Source organism: Oreochromis niloticus, linkage group LG20 (genome assembly GCF_001858045.2).
Source record: "Oreochromis niloticus isolate F11D_XX linkage group LG20, O_niloticus_UMD_NMBU, whole genome shotgun sequence".
Lineage (NCBI taxonomy): Eukaryota > Metazoa > Chordata > Actinopteri > Cichliformes > Cichlidae > Oreochromis > Oreochromis niloticus.
Genome location: NC_031984.2, coordinates 24,739,360 through 24,766,104, shown reverse-complemented (window position 1 = coordinate 24,766,104; position 26,745 = coordinate 24,739,360). Strand labels below are relative to the sequence as shown.

The 26,745-nt window shown below is 39.3% G+C and overlaps 1 protein-coding gene across 20 annotated transcripts in view; it reads right to left on the bottom strand.

The window, feature by feature from the left end:
• The window catches only part of cacna1db (calcium channel, voltage-dependent, L type, alpha 1D subunit, b), an 85,079-nt gene extending 59,363 nt beyond the window's left edge, over positions 1-25,716 (bottom strand). For 16 of the 20 annotated variants that reach the window (XM_025901567.1, XM_025901571.1, XM_025901566.1 and 13 more), the window contains exons 1-3: positions 25,097-25,409; positions 21,639-22,110; positions 21,042-21,147 (exon numbers count right to left, since the gene is read on the bottom strand). In XM_025901567.1, the coding sequence (XP_025757352.1) occupies positions 21,042-21,147; positions 21,639-22,110; positions 25,097-25,124 (606 nt within the window). In that variant the 5' untranslated portion in view covers positions 25,125-25,409. Of the gene's footprint in view, positions 1-21,041; positions 21,148-21,638; positions 22,111-25,096 lie in introns of all 20 variants that reach the window. The other 4 variants (XM_025901560.1, XM_025901562.1, XM_025901561.1 and 1 more) reach the window with 2 other exon arrangements.
• Between the last annotated feature and the right edge of the window lie 1,029 nt (positions 25,717-26,745).

Here is a 26,745-nt window from a genome sequence, read left to right as displayed (position 1 = left end):
TTGGGTTATGAGCACTCAGGTAGAGCTGTGCTGTTGATATGAAAAGATTTAAAAGGTTATGCTCCATGTGAGCTTAATGATTGCAATGCAGCAGCTACGTTTCTTTAGTATTTTAACTGGGCTGTACGACAGATGATTGGCAGCTCTTTTCTGCACGCCAGTCCTTCACTTGACTGGACAAATGTGCAAATTGCTGCACTGCCAGTTTTAAGAGCAAACTCTGGTACATTGGTGTTTCCTTTAATAAATCTAAATTGCAAGGATGCCACGCACATAAATGAATGCCCCTGATTTTAAAACTCAAATGTTGCGTGTAATATATTTTTCTTTTGATTATTTTTTATTTTGAAAAATTGCTGACTTGGTAGAAACTAATATTCTGTGATACCAAGATACTGATTTTATCTTCATTAACAGGAGTCCTTGGGGTAACCTGTGGAGTTTTGAACAATACAGTATAATACTTTTACAAGTGGGTCGTGGATTTGTACTGTGGGCATGGGTGAATGTACACATTCCTCCCGCTTGTTTCTATTTAATTCAATTCGAGGTCATTTATATAGCACCAAATAAACAGACGCCTCAAGGTGCTTTATACTGTAAGGTAAAGACCCCACATTACTGGAGGGAAAACCAAATCAATCAGATGATCTAGGAGCAATTACCAGGTGACAGTGGGAAGAAAAAAACTCCCTTGTAACAGGAAGAAACCTGACTCCGACAGGGTCAGCCTTCTGCTGTGTTCTGCACTAAATTCTACCCACTTTAACACATTTAATTACATGTAAATTTTCCATGTAATTGTGTTACAAAAGTACAATGTCACATGTTAAATTTAATGGAATCTGGTAAAATGAATGTATTTTGCATCCATTCAGTTTATGCCAAGCACATTTATAAGAATATTATAGGTATTTGGAACAAAAAACGTTTATATATTTCAGCTGCATTTAACACAAAACTCTTGCTTCGAGTTTATTGAGAGTAAAAAATCTCTCTTTTAATGTGTGGGGGAGGGGGAAAGAGAAGAGGAAAACTATAGGAGAGAGAAGACACATTTTTGCAAAGAGCAGTGTGCACAAATGTGGAATATTATTTTGTATCACATAGTAGATATCTGCGGACAAGTAGTTGTTCTTATTATAGTATTTCCTACTCCACTTGGAGGACATGTGTAGGTGGTACCCTTGTTTGCACATTCAGAAAAATTGAGAGGGCACGTGGACGTCTGCCTCACATTCAGCCTCTGAAGTTAATGTGGGACAAAAGCAGGTGCTCACATACGCTGAGACAGTACAACCCCCATGTAAGCATGAATGTCAACCGAACAGGACTGAAATAGATTAAAATATAATAATTATTTTTTTACAGGAGCATGTACCAAGCATCTTTGTACAGAGCTCATCTTTAGCTGCCTTGCATGTATCTAATCAGGTTAGCCCTTAAATCATATAATGAAGTGATTATTCACTATTCACTGTAAGGATACACTCATATATTAATAATATGGAGTCTAAAAGAGGCAGAGCACAGTGCGTGTATTTCTGTGTTTACATTGGCCAGTGTGTGCGTGTGTGATGTGAACGTGTGTGACCGTGATGACTCAATGTAACGCTCTGTGACTTTTCCCTCACAGAATAATTATATTAATTTGATATAATCGAGTTTCATTTTAACATGCACAGAGCACTGTTCTTCATGCAGACGGTCAGTCTGCTCTGCATGAGCATGGCTCGTGTTTTTGCTGTTGTCTTGGGAAACCGCAACAGAAAAGTTGATGAGTATAAATGCAACGACATCACAGCGAGCCAGAGAGAAAAGAGCAGTGGAGAATGAAAGGAAGGGCAATGCATATGTGAGGAAAAAGGAAAATCACTTCCACAGATAAAAATATTATTTTTAAACTACTAACAGAATTGGATTAGTGTGAAATTAGTATTGCTGCATATGATATCTTATAACTTTCGCATTAGCTTGTTGGATAAAAAAAGAGTTAAGCGTGAAACAGAAACCTCTAAATACACACTGGTAACTTAAAATAAGTATAACATGCTTCACATAGGTTGTGAATCAGAATGAGTTATGCTTGCTGCATACGTACACTCTGTCAATAGACTGTGGTAAAATGATAAGAATCAATTATTGTGTTCTCCAATATGAGAAAGTGGGAGCAGCAGTGGTGATTTGGCTGTACTCTGCAAGTGCCACATTATGTTGTGTGAATCTTTGCAGTTATACTAACAAGTCAGTTTTTTTGCACTCTCTCAGTACACATGACCACCTAATTCATTATTTGAAAGTGGTTTGGCAGTCTTGGTTAGGATTAGTTGTCCTGATCTTACCTACAGATCTGCAGTAGTGGTTAAAGAATATATTATGCAAACCAAAGCACTGATCAGCTGCGTGTTAATGCTTGAAAATGTGTCAGTCTACCAAATAAAAATAATAATAATAATACAAATGCAGAGAGTAACAACAGCCAAAAACACTCTCACTAAACTGAGAAAATGAGCGTTTGATTATGTAGATTAAGGGGTTCAAATCATACTGGATCATTGTTAGTGCAGATTGTTTTCACGTTTATCTGTGCTGTTAGCCTGAGGGAAGAGAAAAGCTCTCTGCCATCTTCACTTCTCCTCCATGCTTCCCTCTTATCAGCCTTTGTGTAAGTTGAGGAGCTGCTGTGACAAGAGTCTGCTGTTGTTTAGCACACCGAAAGATAGCAGGCAAGGCAGATTTGTGTGCACCAAAATAATGCAGGACAAAAGCAGCTCCTCACTGAACGGCCTCTGTGGGCGAACGCTTCCTTTCTCAAAGGAATTTTGGCACTGTTCTTTAGATTTAAGATTACCTATAACTAAATTTACATCAGTTCGGTGCAGTGTTTTTATATGATGCTATTAGAAGAACCCATGGGAAAAAAAACACGCACAGATGTGTGTACTATACTGAGAAATAATCCATGACTGAATTCAGGAATGATCCCAGTACTGAAACTAATTTCATTTGAATTGGAAGCGACACAATTCCAGACCCAGTTATATAAGGCTGTAAATAATCTGAGTGGACAGGAGAGAAAAAGTGTGGAAATAAATGATTGGAGGTGACAGCAGTGGAGGTGTTAACTATAGAAAAGCTGTAAAATTGAGCAGTGACAGTCTGCAGATGGCTGCTATACTGACAAACCTACATTTCTTTTTCTGTCTGGTTCTTCACACCCTCGGTTGTTGAACACAACAGATTTGCTTTATCCTGCTGGGTGTATTCCCCCTTCTTCTAGCTCCATATATTAAGGATTTCAGTCTTCCCATCATGAGTAATGCAATACCATTGGCACCAGATACACAGAGCTACAAAGACTTCAGTGACAAAAGTGTCCAGGCGTCCCGATCTCAACATGAAAAGACTAAAGATACTAACATAAAAGCACAAACTAACTGCTTTTATGTTGTCCCTGGTTTTAAATATCATTCCAGTTAGTTTATTTGGATCATTTTTTTACTGTGTTTGTATGAAATTGACAGATTAAAATGCTTTTGATGATTTTTTTCCAATGGACCGTCTTTTTATGTGCTTTTGATGACCCAATTTATGCACAGTATATATGCCTGAGTGTATGCGTGTGTGACTGTATGCTTATAATCGATCACAAACAAGGAACATCACCATGCCTGACCTGCCTAACAAATCAGCTGGGAGCATCAGAGCACGCACACACAGAGCTGACGCAGGTTCAGTCGATGTCACTTCCCTCAGTGATGGTAATACGAGCTGTCATTAGGTTCAATGCAATGTGGCTCAGGCTGCATTGTTTATGTGGTTTGTGTGTGTTTAAACCATGGCAATTCGGCACCTAAGAGTTATTGTAGTATCCCATGATGTTCTGTGAATGAACTGCGATCCACTGCGATGATGTCACAGTGGATCACATGATTTGTCTGCTGATTGTTGTGTTTTTAAGCATGAACAGAATCGAAATTAAATAGATCCCAATGCATGAATCAGTTCTCACCTAAAAAAGGTGAAGAAACAAGCAAGACAAACACGAGGTGTCACATTGGCTCCTCTTTGGACTCTAAAGCCAAAGCCTGGTCTCTGTATGTCCTTCACCTCTGAAAATCATTTTCTGTTTGTCTTCCTACTTTCGCCCTGCACTGGAAAAGCCCTCTGGAACAAGAGATTTTTTTTTTTTACTGATGTCAAATGACATCAGCAGCTGATGATGTGTCATGGTAATATCTACACAGGGGGAACCAAGGAGCTGTAGCCAGTCCCATACCAATCAGTGACAACATTAGAACCAACTGCTTAATAATGTATAGCTCCCCCTCGTGCAGAAAAAAGCGGCTCTGATCCATCGAGGCATGGACTCAGCAGGCATGGGTTTAACGTTGCACTAGATTGGTGGATAGCTATGCTGAAGTCTGATATTGTCCAGAACGGCTTCAAAGACTGTGGTTCTGAGAAGCACGGTGCCTCTGCAGGGCCTCTTTGTCCTCAAAAACATTCTTTGGCAGCTACACTACCACCTCTGCTAGCTAACTTTATGAGAGTGTTTATGCACGGGAATATTTTTGTGGACGTCTGTGTATGCTCTTGTGAGAGTGTAAGAGTGAGAGTGCTTTAGTGTGATTCTGTCAGCAGGCCACTGCATGGTTGTTTGTGAGGTCACGGACATGTAGGTGAATCAACCAGACAGCCAGAAGCAGGCTAATCAGCTCCTATTAGCCCGTTTCCCTTTGGTCTTAATCAGATTAATGACAGCCAGAAAGGCTCAGGATGTCCTGCTCAAAGCAATGAGCAGGACATCAACAGAAGAGCCACCGATATTGCCATCTTTTTATTCTTAGGAGAAGAGGAAAGTTTTTCACAAAGATTATATCAGGCTGTGATAACCTTTTCATGTTAATTTTCTCTCTTTAAAAGCATATATATTTTTAGCTTTCATGAAAATGCTGAATTAAACAAGAAAGGTAGGATTATGGTCACACACGCATGCACACACCACTCGATTAGGTCCATCTTTTTATCTACATGTTATATTCATTTGATAAACTGAAGTGGTTGCAATATAGACCATTACATGTTTTCACCTCTACTGTCTACTGTTTTGTTAGAGCTGGCAAAGATTTGATTTTTACTGTAAGCTTCCTGTCTCCCTGTTTGTGTCCCTCATCCCTCACCGATCTCTCATTTACAGAAATAGAGGTCTGTCCTGTGATATCATGTTAGATGTAGATGATACAGAGAGCTCTGTAATTCTCCCTAATTATTATACTGATAAGTCGTGACTTAGAGACAGGCCACACTTCGTGCAGTATTATGCTGTGTTTCGTTAGGGGAATCTGTATCATCAAGACTAATTTTTCTCCAAATTAAGTCAAACTTTATACATTTGTCCACGACATGTAGATGTAATTGATTATTGAAATAGATGTAGTTGTATCTGTTGTATGAGTGTGCCAAAACAACTAAATAAAAGATAAACAGCCAAGAAGTCATCCGAAATAAGATCAAACACTTTGCCTTATCATCATCATGTCGTAGATGTGCATGTTAGAAAGTACCTCCTTTTAGTTAATGTCACTGGGTTCAGGACATCAGTCAGTCATTGCAAAGGATTGGCACCCAAGTATGTAAAATATAAATATAATAATTATGTATATAATTATGTTAACTTGCAAAATTACTTTAAAGCCTGTAAAAATGATGGCACTAAACAAAAAATGTATTTAATTCCTCAAAAGTTATTGTAATGCTTTATTAAAATACTTGAATTCAAGCTAAAAATCTGCATTAAAATAGCAAATTCAATGTAAGGATGTAAAAAGATAAATTTAGAAACACCTTATCTCATGGACCTGACTGCATGAACCATCTTTGGACAAAGTCAAATCGATTTGGGATACACAGAAATTAAATTAAATTCAACTATTTTCAGATAAGAGATGTTCATAATCCAGATGTTAAAAGAGTGAGTGTGTCTACAAATGCAGTCAAAACATCCATCACCGGTGAAGGCTGACGACCAAAAAGCTCACTTGTTCCACATTCCATTCTACAGCATGGAAGATCCCAGTGAGCACAGTGGCCTCCATCATCTGTAAATGGAAGAAGTTTGGAACCACCGAGGCTCTTCCTAAAGCTGGCCGCCCACCCCATCTGAGGGAGATGACTAAAAACCCAATGGTCACTTTGACAGAGCTCCAGTGTTGCTCTGTAAAGAGAGTTGAGCCTTCCAGAAGTAAGACCATTTCTGCAGGACTCCTCAAGGCACATGACAGCCAGCCTGGAGTTTGCCATAAGGTACCTGAATGACTTTCATATAATGAGAAATGAAATTCTCTGGTCTGAAGAAACAAAGAATGAAGTCTTCAGCCTTGAACACTCTCCTGTCCTTCTTGTTCCGCCTCTCTCTCCTGTTGAGAGCCATCAACCCCTGAATGCCAGGCGACATTTCTGGAGGAAGCCCGAAATGGCTAATACCATCCCTACAGTGAAGCATGATGATGGCAGCATCATGCTGTGGGGATGTTTTTTTGGCAGAAGGAACTGGGAGACTAGTCAGAGTTGAGGGAAAGATGAATGCAGCGTTGTACAGAGACATCCTTGATGATAACTTGCAACAGAGCGCTCTGGACCTCAGGCTGAGGTGAAAGTTTATCTTTCAACAGGACAACAACCCAAAGCACACAGCCAAGATAACAAAGAAGTTATATTGTATGCACAGTAAAGAACACGTATCCTTGTACAATGAATGTTTTCCTTTGAATTCCACAACAGAAAAGCAAAAACTAAAATCCGTATACGAAACAGATTGGCCTTTCTGTGACCATTCTGTGAATGTCTTTGAGTGGCACAACCCACACTTGAACCCAATTGAACATCTCTGGAGAGATCTGAAAATGAGTGTGCACTGATGCTCATCATCCAACCTGATGAAGGTTGAGAGGTTCTGCAAAGAAGAACAAGGGAAACTTCCCAAAAATAAATGTGCCAATCTTGCAACTTCTTTAAAAACACTTGAGGCTGTACTGCCAAAAGTACATCAACAAAGTATTGAGTGAATACTTACGTTATATTTTTGTTTTTTTATTTTTAATAATTTGCAAGAATTTCAAGCAAACTTTTTTTTTTCACTTTGTCATTACGGGGTATTGTGTTTTGAGGTGAAAAATTACTTTTAATCTATTTTGGAATAAAGCAAACTGCACTTCCAAATGCACTGCAAGTACAAATCTAAAGTTGGTATTACAAAGAGCAGCAGCCTCACAGATCTGAATGTTAGAACCCATCAATATTCATACAGTATGTGTGTTTCATATGGTTTATTCAGTCTCACTGTGTATGTAAGTGACAAAACAACCATTTGATTTTTCCAGATCAAAGCTGCTCAAAAGCAGCATTAAGTCATCAAGCAGTTGACTGAATTCAAACGTGTTAATAATAGATGAAAACAATCATCTCAAGCTGCTCTAAATCTACCTGTCGTCCTCTCTAACTTTCTTCCCCTCCCTTACCCTTTCCTCATTTCCCCCTCTCCTCCTTCCCACACCTACAATCTTAACCTCTCCACTCTTGGCTCCTTCTGTCCTAGCCTTTTCTTCCTGCTCTCATTATCACCTCCTTCTCCACCTTACACACTTCTCCCCTCTCTTGAACACTCTCCTGTCCTCCTCGTTCTCAATTTCTTATTCTTCTCTTCCTCCTCTCAGTCCGCCTCTCTCTCCTGTTGAGAGCCATCAACTCAGATACTCCACAAGTCTCCATGGCCACAGTTGTCACGGCAGCAGGCCATGCTGTATGTAAAATGCGAATGACAAACACGATGAATATAAACATCCAGCTAGTTAAAACAAACTGTAGGTAGCGCACATGCATGGAAACATGGAACACAGGGATGACACACAGAACCACACATGTATGCATTCGGACTCTTCGAGTATCTCATCATTTAAAGCCTGTTTACAGGTAGAATACTAAGTTTTTAAGATCAAAAAGATAAAAAAAAGAATAAAAACTTCTTTTTAACTTAGAAACAAAGAGGAAACTTGTGTTGTTTACTCATTACAGGCAATGTAGAGACTCTCTTGGCAGTGTCAAGAAGCAAGTGCAGTTAACTGAATGGTAAAAGTTGCATAAACAGTAACAGCGTCCACTGAGACAAACACGCAGCAGGTCCACAGTGGCTCTTCATCGTATGCACAGCAAAGCATCCAGCTAAAGGAGAAAACTGGTGTATGCAAGAGATTTAAGTTCTCATTTATCCCGCCAGCTATAAACCTGCTTAGCAGTAACAGATAATCTCCTCATCACATTTCCTGGTCATTCAATCCACTGCCACTTTCATTATTCACTCTGAACAGTTTTTGTTAGAATAATATACATTTTCACGTGAAATGCACAACACCTGCAGAACAGCAGCTTCACTGGCGGAAAATGAATCACCTTTGAGCCCGAGGAGGTCAAGACAATCGCAGCTTATACAAAGGCTCATCCATATTACAGTTTGTTCTTCCTTTAACATTTGCTGCCATTAGCTTTTTGTTCACTGCTAAATAAAACACAGCACCTGGTCATTCCAAGCAGAGTTCATGCAGAATGTGGAAATACCAGAAACTCAATATAAAGAGCTTGTACTCAGAAGACCGCGATTTGGGTCAAGTCCAGCAGAACACTGTGTTGTGTCTGCTGTGCAAGGCTTAACACTGTGGTTGCTAAGTGTGCTCTGCTCCGTTGTGCCCAAGTGAGGTTTTAGAAAGCGTGTGTGTGTGTTTATCCGTTTATGTGTTTGTGTCCCACATTCCCTGCAGTGTCTGTGGTCCCTGGGCCTTTGGGTGCTAAGTCAGTAAAACAGGCCTCCTGACATCTGGGCAACTGTCACCCCACGGCCTAAAAACCTGTAAAGCCCCCTGGCTCCACTTGCATAACACTCAGATGTGTGTTCACAAGTCTAATTGCATGTGTGTGTGTGTGTGTGTGTGTGTGTGTGTGCAAGCATGTGTGAGTCAACATGTTCAGTACATTGTTGATAAAAACTCATAATGGACTAAATGTAAACATTTCAAGCGTTAAGTGAGTGCCAGTATATAAAAATATGCCATTCCCCGCTCCAAGCAGGTTTTACAGGAAAACATGTTGTGCAGCACATTCGCTCGTTCACCTCAATGAGAGTTTATATTCTTTCGCGTTTAAACTGCATGAGCATGTTTGCTGTGGTTATAGAGAAAAGTCTATATTTAACACATGATAATGATGAAGAGGAGTGACAGCTCAGAGAAGGAAGGAAATGACTCACAATGATGGGACCACACTCTAATAAAGCTGTACGATCACGGATGTCCTGAGGCTACTTTAACAGCGACGACACACACACACACACAGACACACAGACAGCGAGAGGGACAAAGAGAAATATTTCTTTATCTCTGGATATCTTTGTGAGCATATTCACTGACTTACCCCTACCCATCATTACTAAGGCTCAGCCCCAGTCATTTTTCTAGCCTAAAACTAACCCTAACCCTAAAAAGATGTCTAAAAGCAGAGGGAATGTCAGAAAGCAAGGACTGGCTAAAAGATCCTCACTTTCCCAATATGTTCCAAAATGTCTAGCTGCTCCCCACAAAGAGACAAGCTAGCCTGAAACTAACAGCTTATACTAATGTTTTATTAATAACTAATCAATGACTTTCTTTTTTTGTTGTTGTTACAGCCAGCATTACAAATGTTGACATCACCACGGAATTTCGCTCAGGAACACTGAATGGAATTCTGAGGCTTACTAGAACAGCTATCTGGACCATTAAAGGAAACTGAGACACCATGATTACTACACCTGTGCTTGCGTTTGTATACATATGCAATTTCTTAACACACCGGAGGTTAACGTTAATGAATAAAATAACAACAGAGAAAGATTTTTGCCCAGTTCAGTAAATTAAATACATTATTAAAGTATTCCATGGCAGTGATTACATGTTATCCTGCTCGCTGACTGACCCACGGTTGTGTAGCGTTAAAATAAAATAAAAAATTCAATTTCCTTATTTAGACCCTACTTAGTGAACTTGAAGTATCATAATTCAATTAAAAATTAACAACATCACCATATTTGAACATTCTGGAGACTCTAAGAAGAACAAGACTACAATAAATCAGTAGTTTTAAAATAGTGTTTAGTTGTTTTGTGAGTCTGTTTGTTAAAGTTGATAAGATAATACTTTCAGAATTAACACACACACACGCACACACACACACAGAAGAACAGATGATGAACTTTGAACACATTGCAGTTCCATCGTGAACGACACACACACACAAATACCAAATATGTTCACACAAGATTTGCGCATGAACTTTCTTTCCCATTCATGGTGTGTCAACACTTTCTATCTGTATTATCTGCAAGCCTAGGATGAATGTACTCTCTCTCTCTCTCTCTCACACACACACACACACACACACACACACACACACACACACACATACACCCTGAAGCATAAAACTGCTGTTGACATTTCATAAGACACTCACACACAAGCATGGACACACTTATACGTAGTCCTGACAAATGTGCAGTGAGCAAGCTTTAACAGAGTGTAAACCAACAGGATAAATGAAGCTTTAACAACATTGACTTTGGTCTTCTCCCTTCAGCCATCGTTCCCTCACTGCAGCCAGTCCAGCTCAGTCTGATTAAAATGTTTAACTGGCATAGATCAAATGCTCAAAAAGTCCCTTTCAGATCCTTATTTGAAACATAATCAAATAAGGAGATAATAAAAACACAGGATGATGATTTCTGTCTGTCCGTCCCTTCCTGCACACACAGGACATTCCTATTATTGCGTATTTTACAGCTTTAGCCACATAAACTAAATTCAACCTAATTTTCCCGCTTCTGTCAAAAGCCAGCGTGTGCACACTGTGAACACGTTATCATCTGATCTCTGTGCAGAGATGTTCTTCCATCCTTTTCATTTTATGGGTTTATGTTGAAGAGATGTGGCCCTTTCAGTGGCATAAAAGAAAACAGCCTTGTGAGGCTGAAGTGAACTACAGAGACACACTGTCTGTTTTTTCTCACTTATCCTTATTATTATTGCATTAACCATTGCCAGAAAGTTACAAATCTGAAAAATGGATCAGCTGTGATTAGTAAAACAGCAAAATACTAACTGAGGTCTGCGGTGAGATGCTGATTCTCATATAGAAGAAGAATAGAGACCCATGTGGTTATGTGATGGGTGTGATATGTCTGTCTTCACCTTTTTCTAGAACAGTCTTCCTATCTGTAGCTATCACTGCCAATCTTTTTCTGCTCAAACACATACAAACAGCATCCATGCTTTCTGTGCCTGGCTGTTAATGAGAGGGCTTCACCTCACATACAGCACATACTCACATGGGAACACCTACATCGTTCCTTACACCCACCTACACGCATACACTATATACATGCATACACATAAAAAGGAGACGCTGCACCTGCATGCAAATGGACTCAAGAAAGTAGAAGCTGAGATATGACTGTTTATGCTAGGTCTCATGTTATGCTAGTCTGATCCCAAATACTGATCCTAGCGCATCTTTGTCTCCTTCCTCTTGTTTTGAATGATTGTGCTCCTCAGTAATCGATAGAAAATATGGATGAAATCAGTCCTACAGGAATAGCTTTAATAACTGTGTTATCTTAGACTCTTAATGACCACGTTTCTCTACAATTATAGAACAAAATGTACAGCAGCTCTATATGGTTGTCCCCTCTTTTTACACATGCACAGAGACAGACACAGCCCTCAAACACAGACACTCACGTGCTTGACAGAGCAGTGCGCTGCTTAGTGTGACCCTCATTTCGCCTCTTCCCTAAACCTTTAATCCGTGCCTGAGAGAAACTTACGTAACCATTTTTAAGACTTAAGTCAGATGTGGCAAAACACATTTTTTTAAAAACCCCATAAGATTGCAACAAATGCATATACACAATTGTATGCTGACTGTACAGTTGTAGATATACAAACAAACAGGGGTCCTGTACAGTATAGATGGATGCACAATAATACTGTATAAGAACAGCAGGATCAGTTTCTCAACTTCCAGGGAAAATGTTCACGTGCTGTCACAAACACACACGTTCTTTAAAATGTCGCTGTTAAATTGCAGTAAAACACTGTGACTGGCAGCTGGAGCTGCAGCTTCTTACTATAAAAATGTTACAGTATTGCATTATGAAATCTTACCTTTAAAGTTTAATACAGTTAGTTTTAAATTGCGTATGTGATCGGCAGCCAGTTAGAAGAAAGCTGAGTGAGACAAGCTAAAGCAGCGTCAGTGAACTGAGGGGATGTACCACCTTCACATACGGTTAAAATGAGCTGGAAATGAGCATAAGTAGTCCCCTTTAAACACTTTTGGAGTTTTAAAACAGTTTTTACAATGAGTGGATGAACATAAATACACATAAATATACACACACATACAGGGTAGCACAGTGGTCCAGTGGTTCATGAACTTGCCTCAATGCAACCCTGTGTGGGTTTTTTCCAGGTGCTCTGGCTTCCTCTCCAAGCATGCATCCAAAGACAGGCTTGTTAGGTTAATTATAATGATTCTAAACAGTCTGTAGGCGTTCATGTGAGCTTCAAAAGTTGCCTGCCTCTGCTTTAGGAATCTGAAAGACTGGTAACCCACCCTGGGTGTACCTTACCTCCTGTGCGATGTCAGCTGGGCTAGGCTACAGATGCACCCCCAACCCATCCCCAATGAACATAGCTGGACAAGCACCTGAGAACATCAGTGGACAGATATACATATAATGAACTCACTCACTACAATACCTTTGTCTGAGGTTAACCTGCCAACAGGGGGGGAAAAAGCATTTATAAGTTAAAAAAATATATTCAAACTCACATAAATTGTACTCAAACTTGAAAATAACCTTAGGGATGATTTTTTCAGGCAGGTTTTGTGAGAACAGTTTTTATATTACAGTCAAAATAAATGAAATTTAGGCGAAGCCTGGATTTTCCATGGTATGTGCTTTGACTTCATGTTATGACTAACAGTGAAACAACCCTCCTGCAGTGTCTGCCTATGGTTTTAATCAGAAAATTGTGTGGCTCGTTACCATGGTTTTAATTTTAATATCCAACCCTGCATCAGCCAAAAGATTATTTACCCTTTGATCTCTGACTCATGCTGTTCATGTGAAGGCTCACCCACATGCAGTAAAAATGGACTCCAATAATGAGGACAGACTGCACACACAGCCAATCAGGTTAAGTGGGCTGGCACACTGAAAACTACTCAGAAAACACATCAAAGAAATTAGCAAATGTTACACAAATTTTTGTCTTGTTATCAAAAAATTGTCTGCTTTTTTTTCCTCCATGATTGTTCATTATGTACAGGCTGTCACATCAATATTAAATGCCTATATGTCTCCCACTGACTGCAGCACTGATAATACAATTTCTCTCTCACTGAGTATCACGCCTGCTCTCTTCACTTCATGCCAGGTTTACAAAGCAAGGACACAAATGGAGCTAAGCAATGAGTCATCCTCTTCCTATATAAGCAAAATATGTTATTCATTGTGATAATCTAGAACACTGGACAAACCATTTGACCCAACATAATGAAAGTGGACTTTATTTGAATAGAGCCTTATTTTAATAGGTATTTGAGCATAATTAAAGGTAGTAGTTTGTGTGCTTTTTTAAAAGTTTTTTTTAGCTTGTGTGCTTTACAACGCACAAGTGAACCAAACCAGAAATTTCTATTCCACACTTTACTACATTAACAAGTCCTAGTCCAAGCTTCACAGCCCCAGGGGTGGAGGGTTTGGTGTAAGCTAATATATGATATCATATAATTAATTTTTTAATTCTATTTAAGTGATAACATGAACTCTTCAAACACACACAGACTCTACACTGATCAGATTTGCTCTTCTTGATCCGACAGGTTCAGATATACTTCATCTTATTTAGTCCATCATGACGATTGGATGCGATTTAATTTGATTTATATGTTGTGCCCAACATAAAAGAAACTGGAATGAGTGGCTGTCGCTGTCCGATGTGCTGAATGCTTCTTTCAGTATGTAAAACATGAGTCAAAGAAGGTGGATGAAACACCCCTAACAGTCAATGGTCCTGCAGGCCAGTCCAATAGTGAATGGTATAGCCATAAATAAAAAATACAAAAAATCAAACCATGAGCTTTGATTTAAATATCTGCCCACGGTGAATATCACAAAGCTTTAATAAAAGAGCTGGAACAGGCTGATAATGAATGTGCTGTATATGATAACTGCAGGCGTGGAATAAGAAGACAGCCTGAACTTATATTAAGATAAAATGTTTTGGTCAAAAGTTGCACATTAGTAGTTTAAAAAGACAAGCAGAATTTTCTGTTAACATGCAAGATGTCACCGAAGTCATGAACATTTTCTTGGGTTAAAGATCTCACAGACAGACACTACTTAGTCACTATTTTCATTCAGCTGATTCATATTGGATTCTTAATGAGCTCCTGAGCTGATCAGCAGTGAAGGTTTGTCAGCTAGCGGTCAAAGGGGCTGTCACAAGTCTCCTAAATCACTACCCAGCTTAACAAGGTATGCATTCTCCACTCTGCACAGTAAGGGGAAGTGAAGAGAATAGCAGAATGCGGAAAAGGTGAGGCGTGTTAAAAAAAGAAAAGAATAAGAACAGACAGAGATCTGAGCACAAAACTAGGCTTCAAAGCGCAAAAGCTGAGGTAGTTAAGGAGACAGGATGACACATCTAATAAGAGATGAAGAGATGAGCAGAGAAGACTGAGAAGTCTGAGGCTAAGTCTATACCTTCATGCTCAATTTACATGTGGAGATGGCTACTGATATCTACAGTTAGGTCCTTAACTATATAGACAATTACCCCATTTTTTTGTAATGAACATCAAGTTTCACTTCATCAAGTATAATATTTTTTTTCATCACTTTGTTCATCTCAAGCGAGGTCAGGTTACCATGGTAACACGTATCCAACTGCCACATACTAGTGAAATTTACACAAAGGTATGTTGGGCGACAGTAGACATAGTGAGTGCATATTATGTGATTTCAGATGTGACGAGTGATGCTTAAATAGAGACCTGAAGAGCATGTCTGACACAGAAAGACATTATCTGACAGCAGAGGAGAGAGAATTTGATTCAGTCACATGACAGAGTTTGGTTTTTTTTTCTTTTTTTGAAATTTCCCCTCTATTAGTCAACCCTCCCACGTATAAGCTCCCACCCTACATCTCTCCACTCATCCAATCCTCCAATCCATCATCCATGCATTCACCCCATCCCCCTCCCCTCGCTGCAACCTCCGCTCATTTAGTGACGGCTAATCCACTGGCCAGCTTAATCCCTCAACCTGCTCACACACACGCACACTTTCGCTCAGTCCCAGATACTCATCCGCAATCTCAAATACACGGACCCACAAATACACAGCAAACAGTCACATTTCTGAACCGAGCACCGATGAGATCAGCCCTAAACTTAACTGCTTCTCATATGAACGGGATGAAAATTCACCAGAGGAGCAATTTAAACTGCATTCCACAGTTTTAGGAGTATTTGTTAACAGGCATGCATGCATTGAATTGAGCTTTGAAACCTTTAAACCACTGTGATTTAAGAATATTCTATTTAAAAATATGTTTATGTCAACAAGCCAAAACTTTATTGGTAAAATAAGCTGTAGGTCAATGAGATAAGCATTAGCATTAACACTAGAATCTGCAACTGGATCCTAAGTGTAGATATTTATTCAAGTGTACGCGTTATCTTTGATGAGCATATAGATGACAATGGAGGGCCAATTTAAAAACACTTTGCTTTTCTTTGTGGTAAATTTACCAGTTTTTTTTAACAATCTATTTCTTTTCCACTTCCCCATCCTTTGCTGTGAAGGAGCTGATCAAACACCTACACAGCCTCTAAAAGTGCAAAACACCTGCTCGAGTGCTGTCACTTATAGAGCCTGATGACATCTTTTCAGTGGTCTTTTCTGTGCATTTAGACACTATCCTTATTGACCTGTCCTTCACACTTTATGAGAACTCCTCTAACTCTGCTCAGAGCATTGCGCTTGAAACAAAGTGGTTTTCGGATCATATAACTGAATAAGACACCTTTAAGATGCCAGTTTTCACATTTGCTTTCCCCATTTCTAGCAGTTCTTATATAAAACTACAAAGACTTTAGGCACATTGTGCGACCGAGCTTGAAACGAACTGCTAAAATGAACAGAAAGCTACGCACAAATATGCAGAATCTGAAGATAAGCAGCAGGTTTACTGATTGACTGGGAATGTTTTTACAGGCTTTGGTCCATGACGGTAATCAGCGTGTACGGAGAGGAACAGAGTAAATATATTGGCTAAAAATGCAACTTCTGAACCGTAGGATATTATCTGATGAAGATTTTGCACTTTTTGTTTTTCTGTTTTATGTGTATGTATTCATTAACAATGAGTGAATCAGTCACTGTGTCAGGGGGCTTGAGCTTAGATAGTCGCTGGGAACTGTCAACACAAGCTATCAGATAACAGCTAATACGTTCCCAGACTGCTTTTGAAGTGTATTGAGGCTTTAAGACCTTTGATGACACCTCAATTAACTCTTAGCTTTTACAAATTCCAACAAAATATCTGCAGGGTTGCACAGAGCCCCAAGTTAAATATAGAATCAGCTTCATTTGCAAGTAGTGATCTAAGTTTATAAAATATGATGCATTGTTACAGCTGCGAACATCCCAGCACTCTACATTGTAATCTACCTCAATCAGCTACAAGATCAATAAAGAAAATAACACAGTAACATATTAAAGCAGCTGTAATCCCCCGTTGAACCAAAAACAACTGCTTTTTCACACAGGATTACAAAGTCAATAACGTTCAGTTCACTGCTTTGTTTCACTCTCAGTGCTTTCATGGTCCAGTTTTATGCAACAGAAGGTGCAAAGAAAAATACAAAGTCTATTATTTTTTTAACATAACTGCTTCCAGATTCTTAAATCTGCCCGTTTTTAGTTATTTTCTCCGTCAAATTATGGTAAATAATGGTTTAGATGACACAACCAAGAGAATGATCACTTTGTGCCCAACTGATTCATTGCTCGGCCAATATTAACTATTTGTTGATTTATTGGTATCAGCATTATAACAATAACAATAAATTAAGGTAAAGTTTGTCAGAGGGAATTCTTTCCTGCAACTTTCCTGTTGGCAACACGTTTGGAATGCCACAAACAACCAGCTGATCCGAGCAGAGGAGGGATGAGTGCAAACGTGTAAATAATTAACTACACATAACAAATGAGATGGAAATCTGTTTCTGTTTCATGGGTCTGAAAAAAAATAGCCCAAAAAGTTGAAATATTTTTTTCCTGATCATGTTGATGTCGATATCGGTCTTAAATATTGATCAGGCTCTAATTGTATTGATCATTTCTGAAGATAAGTAATCAATAGCTAATAACCATCAAAACACAATGAATTGGAGGTAACCAGATAAAAATATTTTAACAATATTTTAAATTATTGCAAAACAAGAAATACATAAAAATTCAGATTTTTTTGTAGTTTTTTTGTTTTTAAAGTGTTTCCTTTTAATCATTATGTGATGTGACTCTGAAATTCTCTTTGACAGAGCACAGTTGCAAAAAGATAATACTTTTTTTCTTTCCTCCTCACACATACTGTACATTGTGCAGTGAGGACGAGCGTAGACTTGGGCAGCGTGAATAATCCCCATCTGTTGATGGAAAATGTTACGTTTTCCTGTGTCTGTCTCTCAGTCACTCACACACAAACACATCCACACATGCACACAATTCCCTATGATGCTAAGAAGGTCCCTTGCCAGCCTCGGAAAAAATAAATAAATAAATGTTTGGAGCACATGACAAGGTCCTCTGAGGACACTGCTGGTTAAAGTTATGAGAGAAAATGTATTCTTGCTCCTCTGGCAATAAAGTGCAGCTTAAACTACACAAACACACAAGTTAAATCAGCACGTCTAAACATAAATGTACAAAATTTTGTAAGACATTTACACAAGAGGTTGAACTTGAATATATTTAGACTTCCTTGAACAACCAGATGCCCGAGGTTTATCACATCAGAACAAGTCAGACAGAGTGAGAATAGCCACAGTGACAAGTCCGGTCATCTGCTGTTTCAATCAGATTCACCATGACATAAAGATTTTGGGTGAAGTTGGAGGACAGAAGGTTAAATGTCCTTCTTCAAGAGACAATTGGGGATCAATAAGAATAACGTGTGCACTTTCACGAGGGCACAAACAAGAAAGGACAAGCTTCTGATTTCTGTCACTTCATTCTGTCATTTTCATCAGTTCACTTAACTTCTAAGCTGGATGACGATTATTTTTTTTATTTAAAAACCCGAGTTGTGTCTGTTTTCTGCATTCGCAAGTATTCAACAACCAGTGACTTCAGTACAAGGAGACAACAGGTAAAAACCACTGATGGCAGCCTCAGAGTTGTGATTCTAGATTGACAATTTAGCAGCTTTTGGTTGGGATATCAAAATAAAATGAGTGATGCACAGTCTAGTATTTAAGATTGTGCATGTCACTAAGACAATTCATTATGAGTGTAGATTACATAGTTCTAGCATAAACACATTTTTTAAAATTTAATGCAGTGCATTACAATCAATAACTTTCTATAATATTTTATTTATTATTGTTGCAGTGAATAATTTATACATTTGTAGCACTACCAATAAACACTGTGTCTTTAAAGACACAGAAACATCGCATATAGCTTTAATGTGTTTTTTAAAAGTGTTTATAAGTACTAGTCAGCAGTTAGCTGTTAAAGTAAGCCCATTTTTACTTAAAGTTTGAAGGATACGAAGTTTGTTTGTGTGACTTTAAGTCAAAACCCTCCTAAAAGGTTTTCTCTATCACTGAATAATGCAGAAATATAAAAGTAGTTAGCAATGTGCAATTATTCTTGAATACTATTATTATTATATTATCAGTTTGAATAACGTGCTGTGTGTTCAGTTAGCTCTTTATATATATATCTATATTTATTCTACTTATAAGTAAAAAAGGTGTTTTTACTCGTGAGGGTGGGCCGGAACTCTGGAGACGCTTTAAGAGATGCACTGCAATACACCAGCATCCATCCACCCTGCATTTTACCTTCACTTAAATATTTTCTGCTGAAAGGGGTCAAATATCATCATTGTTCTCTGTAACAACAAGCCCCACTATTTATCCATTTCAAGCATTTGCCTGCGCTAACACTATGAACACCATAACGAGAGGGTCAAGATTCACATTTCATCAGTCCGTTCTGAACAAAAAGCCATTTATTACCGAAGACACTTTGACATGTGACAGCGGGAAAAGCACAGGTGTAAATAACAAAATGGATAAAATGCGAGTGTGATGGTTTCGTTTCAGCGCCGTGCTGTTGTTAATGCTGGCTCGCTGACACGCTCACATGAGACACAAATCCAACAGAGTGAGCGTTAATGTTGTTGTTGACGGTGAAACTTTTTAGACTCATGTCTATGATGAGAATTACAATCTGCTGGACATTCAAGGGTAAACCAGACAACAGCAAAACACAAACAAAGTTTATACACTTGCTTCACATACAAAAAATAAATTATAATTTTCTATTTTCTCAAAAATGATCTCAATAAAAAGACATTAAACTGGTGCTATAGATGTAAAAATGATGATATTTCTAAGATCTGATCTAAGATTGTTTTCTTGCATTGTAACGTAATAACTATTATTCTGTTTGTGCTTTGATGCTGCCAGACAACACTGTAATTATGGAGTCAACAAAACAAACTGGTTTCTATGTCAAACTCCCTCTCTGTCTTTTCACCTCAGTGCTCCTCTTGGGAGCTGCTGTGTGACACGCACAGAGATGACCCAGTGGGTGGGTGTGTGCATGTGTGTGCAGTTCATTTATGCTTTCATAAATGCACGCACCAGTGTTTGTTTGTGTGTCAACAAAACAATGAAACCCAACACATCTATTCAAATATTGCCGGGAAAGCCCTCTGACGAAACTCGCACATCCAGCACATCAATCTCATGCAAAAGTGTATAGCCATTGTGTGTTTTTATGTGGCCGATGACAATAGTGGAAGTGGAATCAGCTAACAGCATGGTGTGCATTCAGCATCTGCAAACGCACACATGGCAAAGCAAAGTATAAAAAGACACGCAAAATGAAACCACAAGAGTATCACCTGTTATTGCCATTCAGCATTAAAAAAATTGAACTCTCGAAAAATAACTAATCAAATTCATTTTTGGCACTTTGAGCACCACAAAGCAAGTGCCACTTAGTTCTATTATATTCAAGAGGCTGCAAGCATCTCTACAATCAACATCTCCCAAACTGGGCAGCATACACAAAACAATCTAAATAACATCAATGGCCACAGACAACATATGTTTATTTGATTCAGAAGTGAACTGTACCCCTCAAATACTAGTCAAGCTATTTTTTAAGCATGTGAGGCCCCAAATGACATGTTCCTGTATTTTAAGCAGAGAAAAACAATTCATTTCAACCCAACATAGGTAGCTCCTGCATCAGAGATGTACAGGAGCCCGTTCTGAATGTTTGCACTGCATGTTCTCCAAATAAACTAAAAATCTACCTAAATACCTCATTTCAGACTTTTCTATGTGCATGGCTTCAATTTAAATTCAAAGCATCAATTTTCCACAATAAAGGTTATAAAAAGCTGCAAAGTGCATGTATGCCCCCTCACATTCATTATTAAAACATGGCTTCACATTAGACTTTAAGTAAGACTACAAACAACACAAAAATCATCCGAATGTGTAACATGACACCTAACCAAGCCTTTGAAGTCCTGCACCGTCACACAGTACACCCAGCTGACCACAAACAGGCATACATAAACTGAAATACAATGAAAGGGTTAACACACGATTACATGAATAACATCCTTGTTACTACTCACCAGTTCTTGGTTGGTAGAGTTGGAGTCGTCTCCAGGAAAGGGGATGTAGATGGCTAAGGCCACACAGTTGGCAAAAATAGACAGCAGTATAAAGATATCAAAGGGCCTGAAAGGAGGCGGTTAAGGAACACGGTAACTAAGACCATAGAGAGACCTGAAAAGACAACTAAAAGTATTTTATATCGTAATAATAGATTAGGATAATTGTCATTATCCTGTTAACAGTTTTTTTGTTTTTGTTTTTTTGGGGGGGCAGGTAATATGCACATTTTTAAAGTAATATAAATGTAGCTAATGATAAAATGTCCTTATTTCACAGAAACTTGCATATAATTGTTGTTTTTTCTAATCCATCCCCCCATCCCCCCACCAGGAGTTTAGCTACTGACTCGTCTCCATGGACCCTCCCTTCTAATTACAAGTTCAGAATTTGGAATCAGCATCCAATTTCAAATCATGCAACTGAGCTATTTATCTCACTGACAGATTCATTTATACTTTCATTCACTCTCTGCTCTTTGACACAATCCATCCACACAAAGACACCAAATGCACTGAGACACCCAGACACCTGCTGGTCCCTGGGCTAAAAGATACTTCCACTCCACCAGGCTGATGCAGGCTCTGCGGATCGGATTGTTGAGGGTGAGGCAGAAAAGGGCTCTGGGCGGTCTGCCGCTGGTGGATCCTCCCTGCTTTTTGCTTTTGGCATACTGCTGCCTCTTCTTCTGTGCCAGTGAGCCCACAGGAGCTGGTGCAGAAGTGGTACAAACTGAGGGACGTGAACTTATGTTGGGCTTTTCAGGATCGCCCTGCGCTTGCCGGGCTGCGCTAATGGCGGCATGCCAAGCGAGGACCGGGCTGACTCCGGGGGCAGCTCCACCGGGGCCCTGAATGGAGTTGTTGGCCCCGAGGAGGCCATGAGCGGAGCCGACGGGCTTGCCGGTGCTAGCTGGAGGATGAAGTGACTGTGATGGATGGAGCTGGTGCAGATGGGTGTTTCTTTCTGACCAGGGAGCTGAGGTGTCAGTTGGGGGAGTGGTCCTTCTGTTGCTGGCATACTGTGCCCCTGGAGAGAGCGAATGGGAAACAAGGATAAAACATTTTGAGATTGAAGTTATAAACAAAAACACTTGAACATGTGTGTCATTGGAGGCACTGCAAAAAAGCTGCGACATTCCAAAATCCAATTTTTTCCACATTTTTACAAGTCAGAAGTTTTCTTAGCAAGCATTTAAGGCTCATATCTGCCAGCCAGTAATAATGCAGATGATACACTTACTTTGGATCCCTATACAAAAAGTAACATATCCAAAATCTACACTAATATTCAGAGTATGAATCTACGCTCATGGGGCAAAACAAAGGCACAAACAGGATAAAAACACTGAACTCCACAGGGGGTTCTAGAAAAATTGCTTAAAATGTGTTCTTAATCTACACTATTCAAATGATAAACTTGCAGAAATATATTCTTATATTAGCTCAACGTGTTTACACTTCCATCAAGAACCAGCCACTCCAGCTCACATGTTTTGCCACAGCCAATCATTGAACAGTTTTCGGAAGAATATTTTTTGAGGCCCTGACATTCTTGTGTAGACAAAACACAGTAGCATCTCCATATATCTCCATCTTGTGGCTCTCCTGCCTTTGGAGGTCACGATTTCCGCAGCACCAGCAAAGACAATTGCGTTTGCTCCTTTAACGTCTCACAGATGTATTTTCTTGCATTGTCAAAAAGACAAGACTCCATCCTTTAAAATCTGGGTCAGAGAAATGCTTTCTATGCTGTGTTAAAAAAACTGAGTTACAGTAGAGCCAAGTCTCTGGAAAGATTCAGAACCACCTGGCTGCCTTTCACTCATAATGCAGATGTTTTTGTCTTATTAATGTACATAATAATGGCACACTCATGAACTGATGGTGAGTTAAGGAGAATGACTCCCCCCCATCCCTATCATTTATACTGTTTATGTAATTATATCAAATTGGGGGGGTTTTTCTGTCTTGTACCTGTAATCTTAGGGGTGGATGTGAGGAACATTACATTGTTTTGCTTGTTTGTTATTATTAAATTATAAATAAAATCTAAAAGAAATTAAGTGTAAACGATATATATATATATATATATATATATATATATATATTTGGCTGGGTCCCGATATATCAGCTGCCATATGTCTCTGATATATTGGCTATGTTAGCTATTAGTCCATATATTGGCAGAGGCATTACTATATAATGGCTGATAAATTCAAAGTGTAAGAGTGAACAAGCGATGGGAAAAATACCCTTCAGCCATGTTATTAGTCTGGATGTTGCATTTTTTGCCCACCAGAAAGCACTCTGCATTTTCACTGTTGGCAAAGTGATGGAAGTCTACAAATTCAACGATCAGCTGGTCACATAAAGGTGTAATCCACAACCTGCTGTGACAATAAAATGAGATTACTTTTAAACAATATTGTCATGATAGGACTCATAAATAATACCCATAGTCTTGGTCTTAAAAATCAGTCAGTCTTTAAAGTGCTTTTCAAACAAGGACATCAACATGCTTTCCCTATGAATGAGGCGACTGAAGATAACTGCTAGAATTTCACTTCAGCTTTTTGCAAAAGTCTATTAGGATCCTAAGGGCAGTGGACATACATATATAATGTCGACAACATTATCACTACTTCACATTTAAACTTGCCTTGTACAATTACTTGTTGAACATGCAATTAACTGTCCTCTAAGAACCCATCCAGAGATAAAATGGGCAGAAAAATAAGAAGAAGTGATTATGGTGATTATAATTATGGTGATGACGGGCTTGAAAGGAGCCCAGAAAAGACAGCTATAGAAAGAGAAAGCAGAACAGCCTGCATGAATGGGAGAGACAGAGAGCGTCATTAAAATCAATGCAGACCATGAGCTAAAAAGACAGTGCCCTTGACACAGTCGCACACTGCAACTCTATAGCACAGTCACATCGGGGAGTGTTGTCAGCTATAGACTGACCGTGTCATCCAGCAAAAACAGCTCCAACACACAACTAAGCAAATAAAGAAAAAGAAAGAAAAAAAATGAGAAATCTATTTGTGTGGGTCATGTGCAATATGAGAGAGAGGCACAAAATCTGAGAAGAATAAAGCTTTTCTTTTAAAAGGTAATGATTACACAAAGTTGGTTCCTTTATCAGATTTCAGGCAAGCTACTTAATTTTATTACTTTTCATCAATATTCTGGGCTCGTCTGTGCAAAATCATAGTCACCATGACTCGACGCTCACGGTGTAGTCAAAACATGATAGTTTATTATGCGGGGAAGTCTATCCGAAACATCACTTCACTTTAATTGCGCTTGATGTCAGCGCGATCGCAGGTGAGAGGTGCATTCAAAACATTTCATCACCACCCCTTCTCATACAGCGATACACCACCACCACAGGTGCAGCAGAACAAGTGCACGCTGCTAGTTAATAATAGTCACAGCCTGTCCGACATGTAAAAGGAATTAACCCAGCGCTTCTGTTGGATGTCGCACATCTGTCACAAGATGCTGGAAAACAGCTGTTGACTATGTTGCTGTGGTCGAGTTTTGCTGCTTTTGTTTGGACAGCTTTTAAACTCTAAAAGAAAAACTTAGAAGAGAAGGAATTTACTTAAAAAGTTCATTTAGCGTCTCGCAGCTTGTTCTGGAGAGCGAATATATTCAAAGCACCCTGTCACATGGTTTCAGAATGACCGTTATAGTCAACCATTTTTCGGAGAACTAGCCTCAACTCGCTTCCCAGTGGATCTGAGAACTGATGTTATCACAATAATGTAGCCTACAAGCGCTTACAGTGTTAATACACAATCCCTGCACTGGAATAAGTTGGGGAGGGAAAAAAACATGTCAGCAGCAGCCACGACTCAAAGCATATAATCACACGGATTAATCAGAAATCCAGAGAATAAACCGAACGAGCGCTCTCGCCCCCTCTCCCTCTCTCTCTGCTGCGCTCCAACTCTCCTCCTGCGCTTCCACACGCACGTTTTTGGGGTTTTTTTTTTTTTTTTTACCTTCAGACTGTTCATCTGCTTCTTGCATCCTCGAATCCACATCGAAAAGATCCGTTTTAAATCCAACTCATCGTTGGAAAAACCGTCCGAAGGTGTCGAAGGCGCGAAACCTGAACAGAGCCTTTAACCTGAATCATAAAATGTTTTCCGAGCGCAGACCCTGAGAGGAGCGCCAAACATTTTCGCCACATCCGGGTGCCTGCCTGCAGATTCACGGCGTATCCGAGAGGACGCGCTGGCAGGGGCAGTCAATCCACTGCTGTCAATTATCCTCTCTGTGGCTGGGGACGGACTGACACAAGTTGGAGCAATCGCGTGGGCTCCACTGTGCTGAAATCACGCGCGCCCACCAACTGGAAATGCACCTGTTGCCGCCTATTGGGAAACTTGCAAAGAGCGAATGCGATCATCTCAACGTAAACATTAAAATGTTTTTAACTCTAGACGCCAGATGTTGCTTTAAAAAGAACCCTCTAAAAACAAAACAGCTGACTGGAGAATAAAGTCGTGCGATGACATCAGAGAGCAATGAAGACAGGGAGAAATCAGTATATCCATCTCACTATATATATTGTATGATCCTAAATTAAAAACTGTTGCAAGGCTGCAATTAAAGGTCGTTTAAAGTACAACCGTGTACCTCGGACTGTCTCTACTTTAAAACTATCCACGGGTCTCAAAACCTCCGAATCTGTTTATTCTTTACGATTCGGTTCAGCGCTGTGATGAAGGTCATGAGACACGTGACTACGCAAAAGAAACCAGTCGGAACAGTGAACAATCTGCTAGAAACAAATGGTGACAACTATACTTTCCCTTAAGAGGGAAATTTCTGTATTTGAGGATGAACACCATGTCCGTATCCTATCCTATCCATCTGAAGAGTTAAACGCTCGGACTTACCCCTCAGGGGTCTTGCCCTTATGATGAACGGCATTAGATCACCTGGCTCTTCTCGGGGGCCTCATTGCGCTTTTTTCTGTCCTCTCTCCGCGAAGATTCGAGAGGAAATGGGATGTTAGAGCGGTGCTGGAAGGTTACCCGTGATTGGATTACCTGAGCCTGCGGGATAAAGTTTCACGGTGGCGCGTAATCCCCAGATTATAATCCTGCTCCACTGTTCCATAAACTGCAGGTGAGGGAGGCAGCTGCAGCTCGGTCCGGACGGCAATCCTGCACAATCCCACTATGCATGCAATGGGTTTAAAGTATTATGTCCAAATAATTACAATAAGCACAAAGAGGTCACGCCAGGACACAGGGGCGTTTTAACTTTTCACTATCAGTCTGCCATTTCGAATAAAGTTCGGAATTAACGTGACTATAGATGAGTGCGATTTCAAATAAAGAACATAAACTAAAGAAGACATAAAGTGTTACAGAGGTTCAGAATTAAAACACACAGCTATAAATATCGTTTTTCTTTAACAGGTTTTCCTCAAATAGGTTTTACTATTTGGAAATTATATCCTATCCTAAATATCTAATCATGCCACGATTATCATGAGTTATTATTATTGTTGTTGTTATTATTATTATTATTATTATTATTATTATTATTATTATTGTTGTTGTTGTTGTTGTCGTTGTTTGATCGACTTTGAAGCTCAAAAGAGTCACCAGATTTTTTTTTCGTACAAACATTTTGT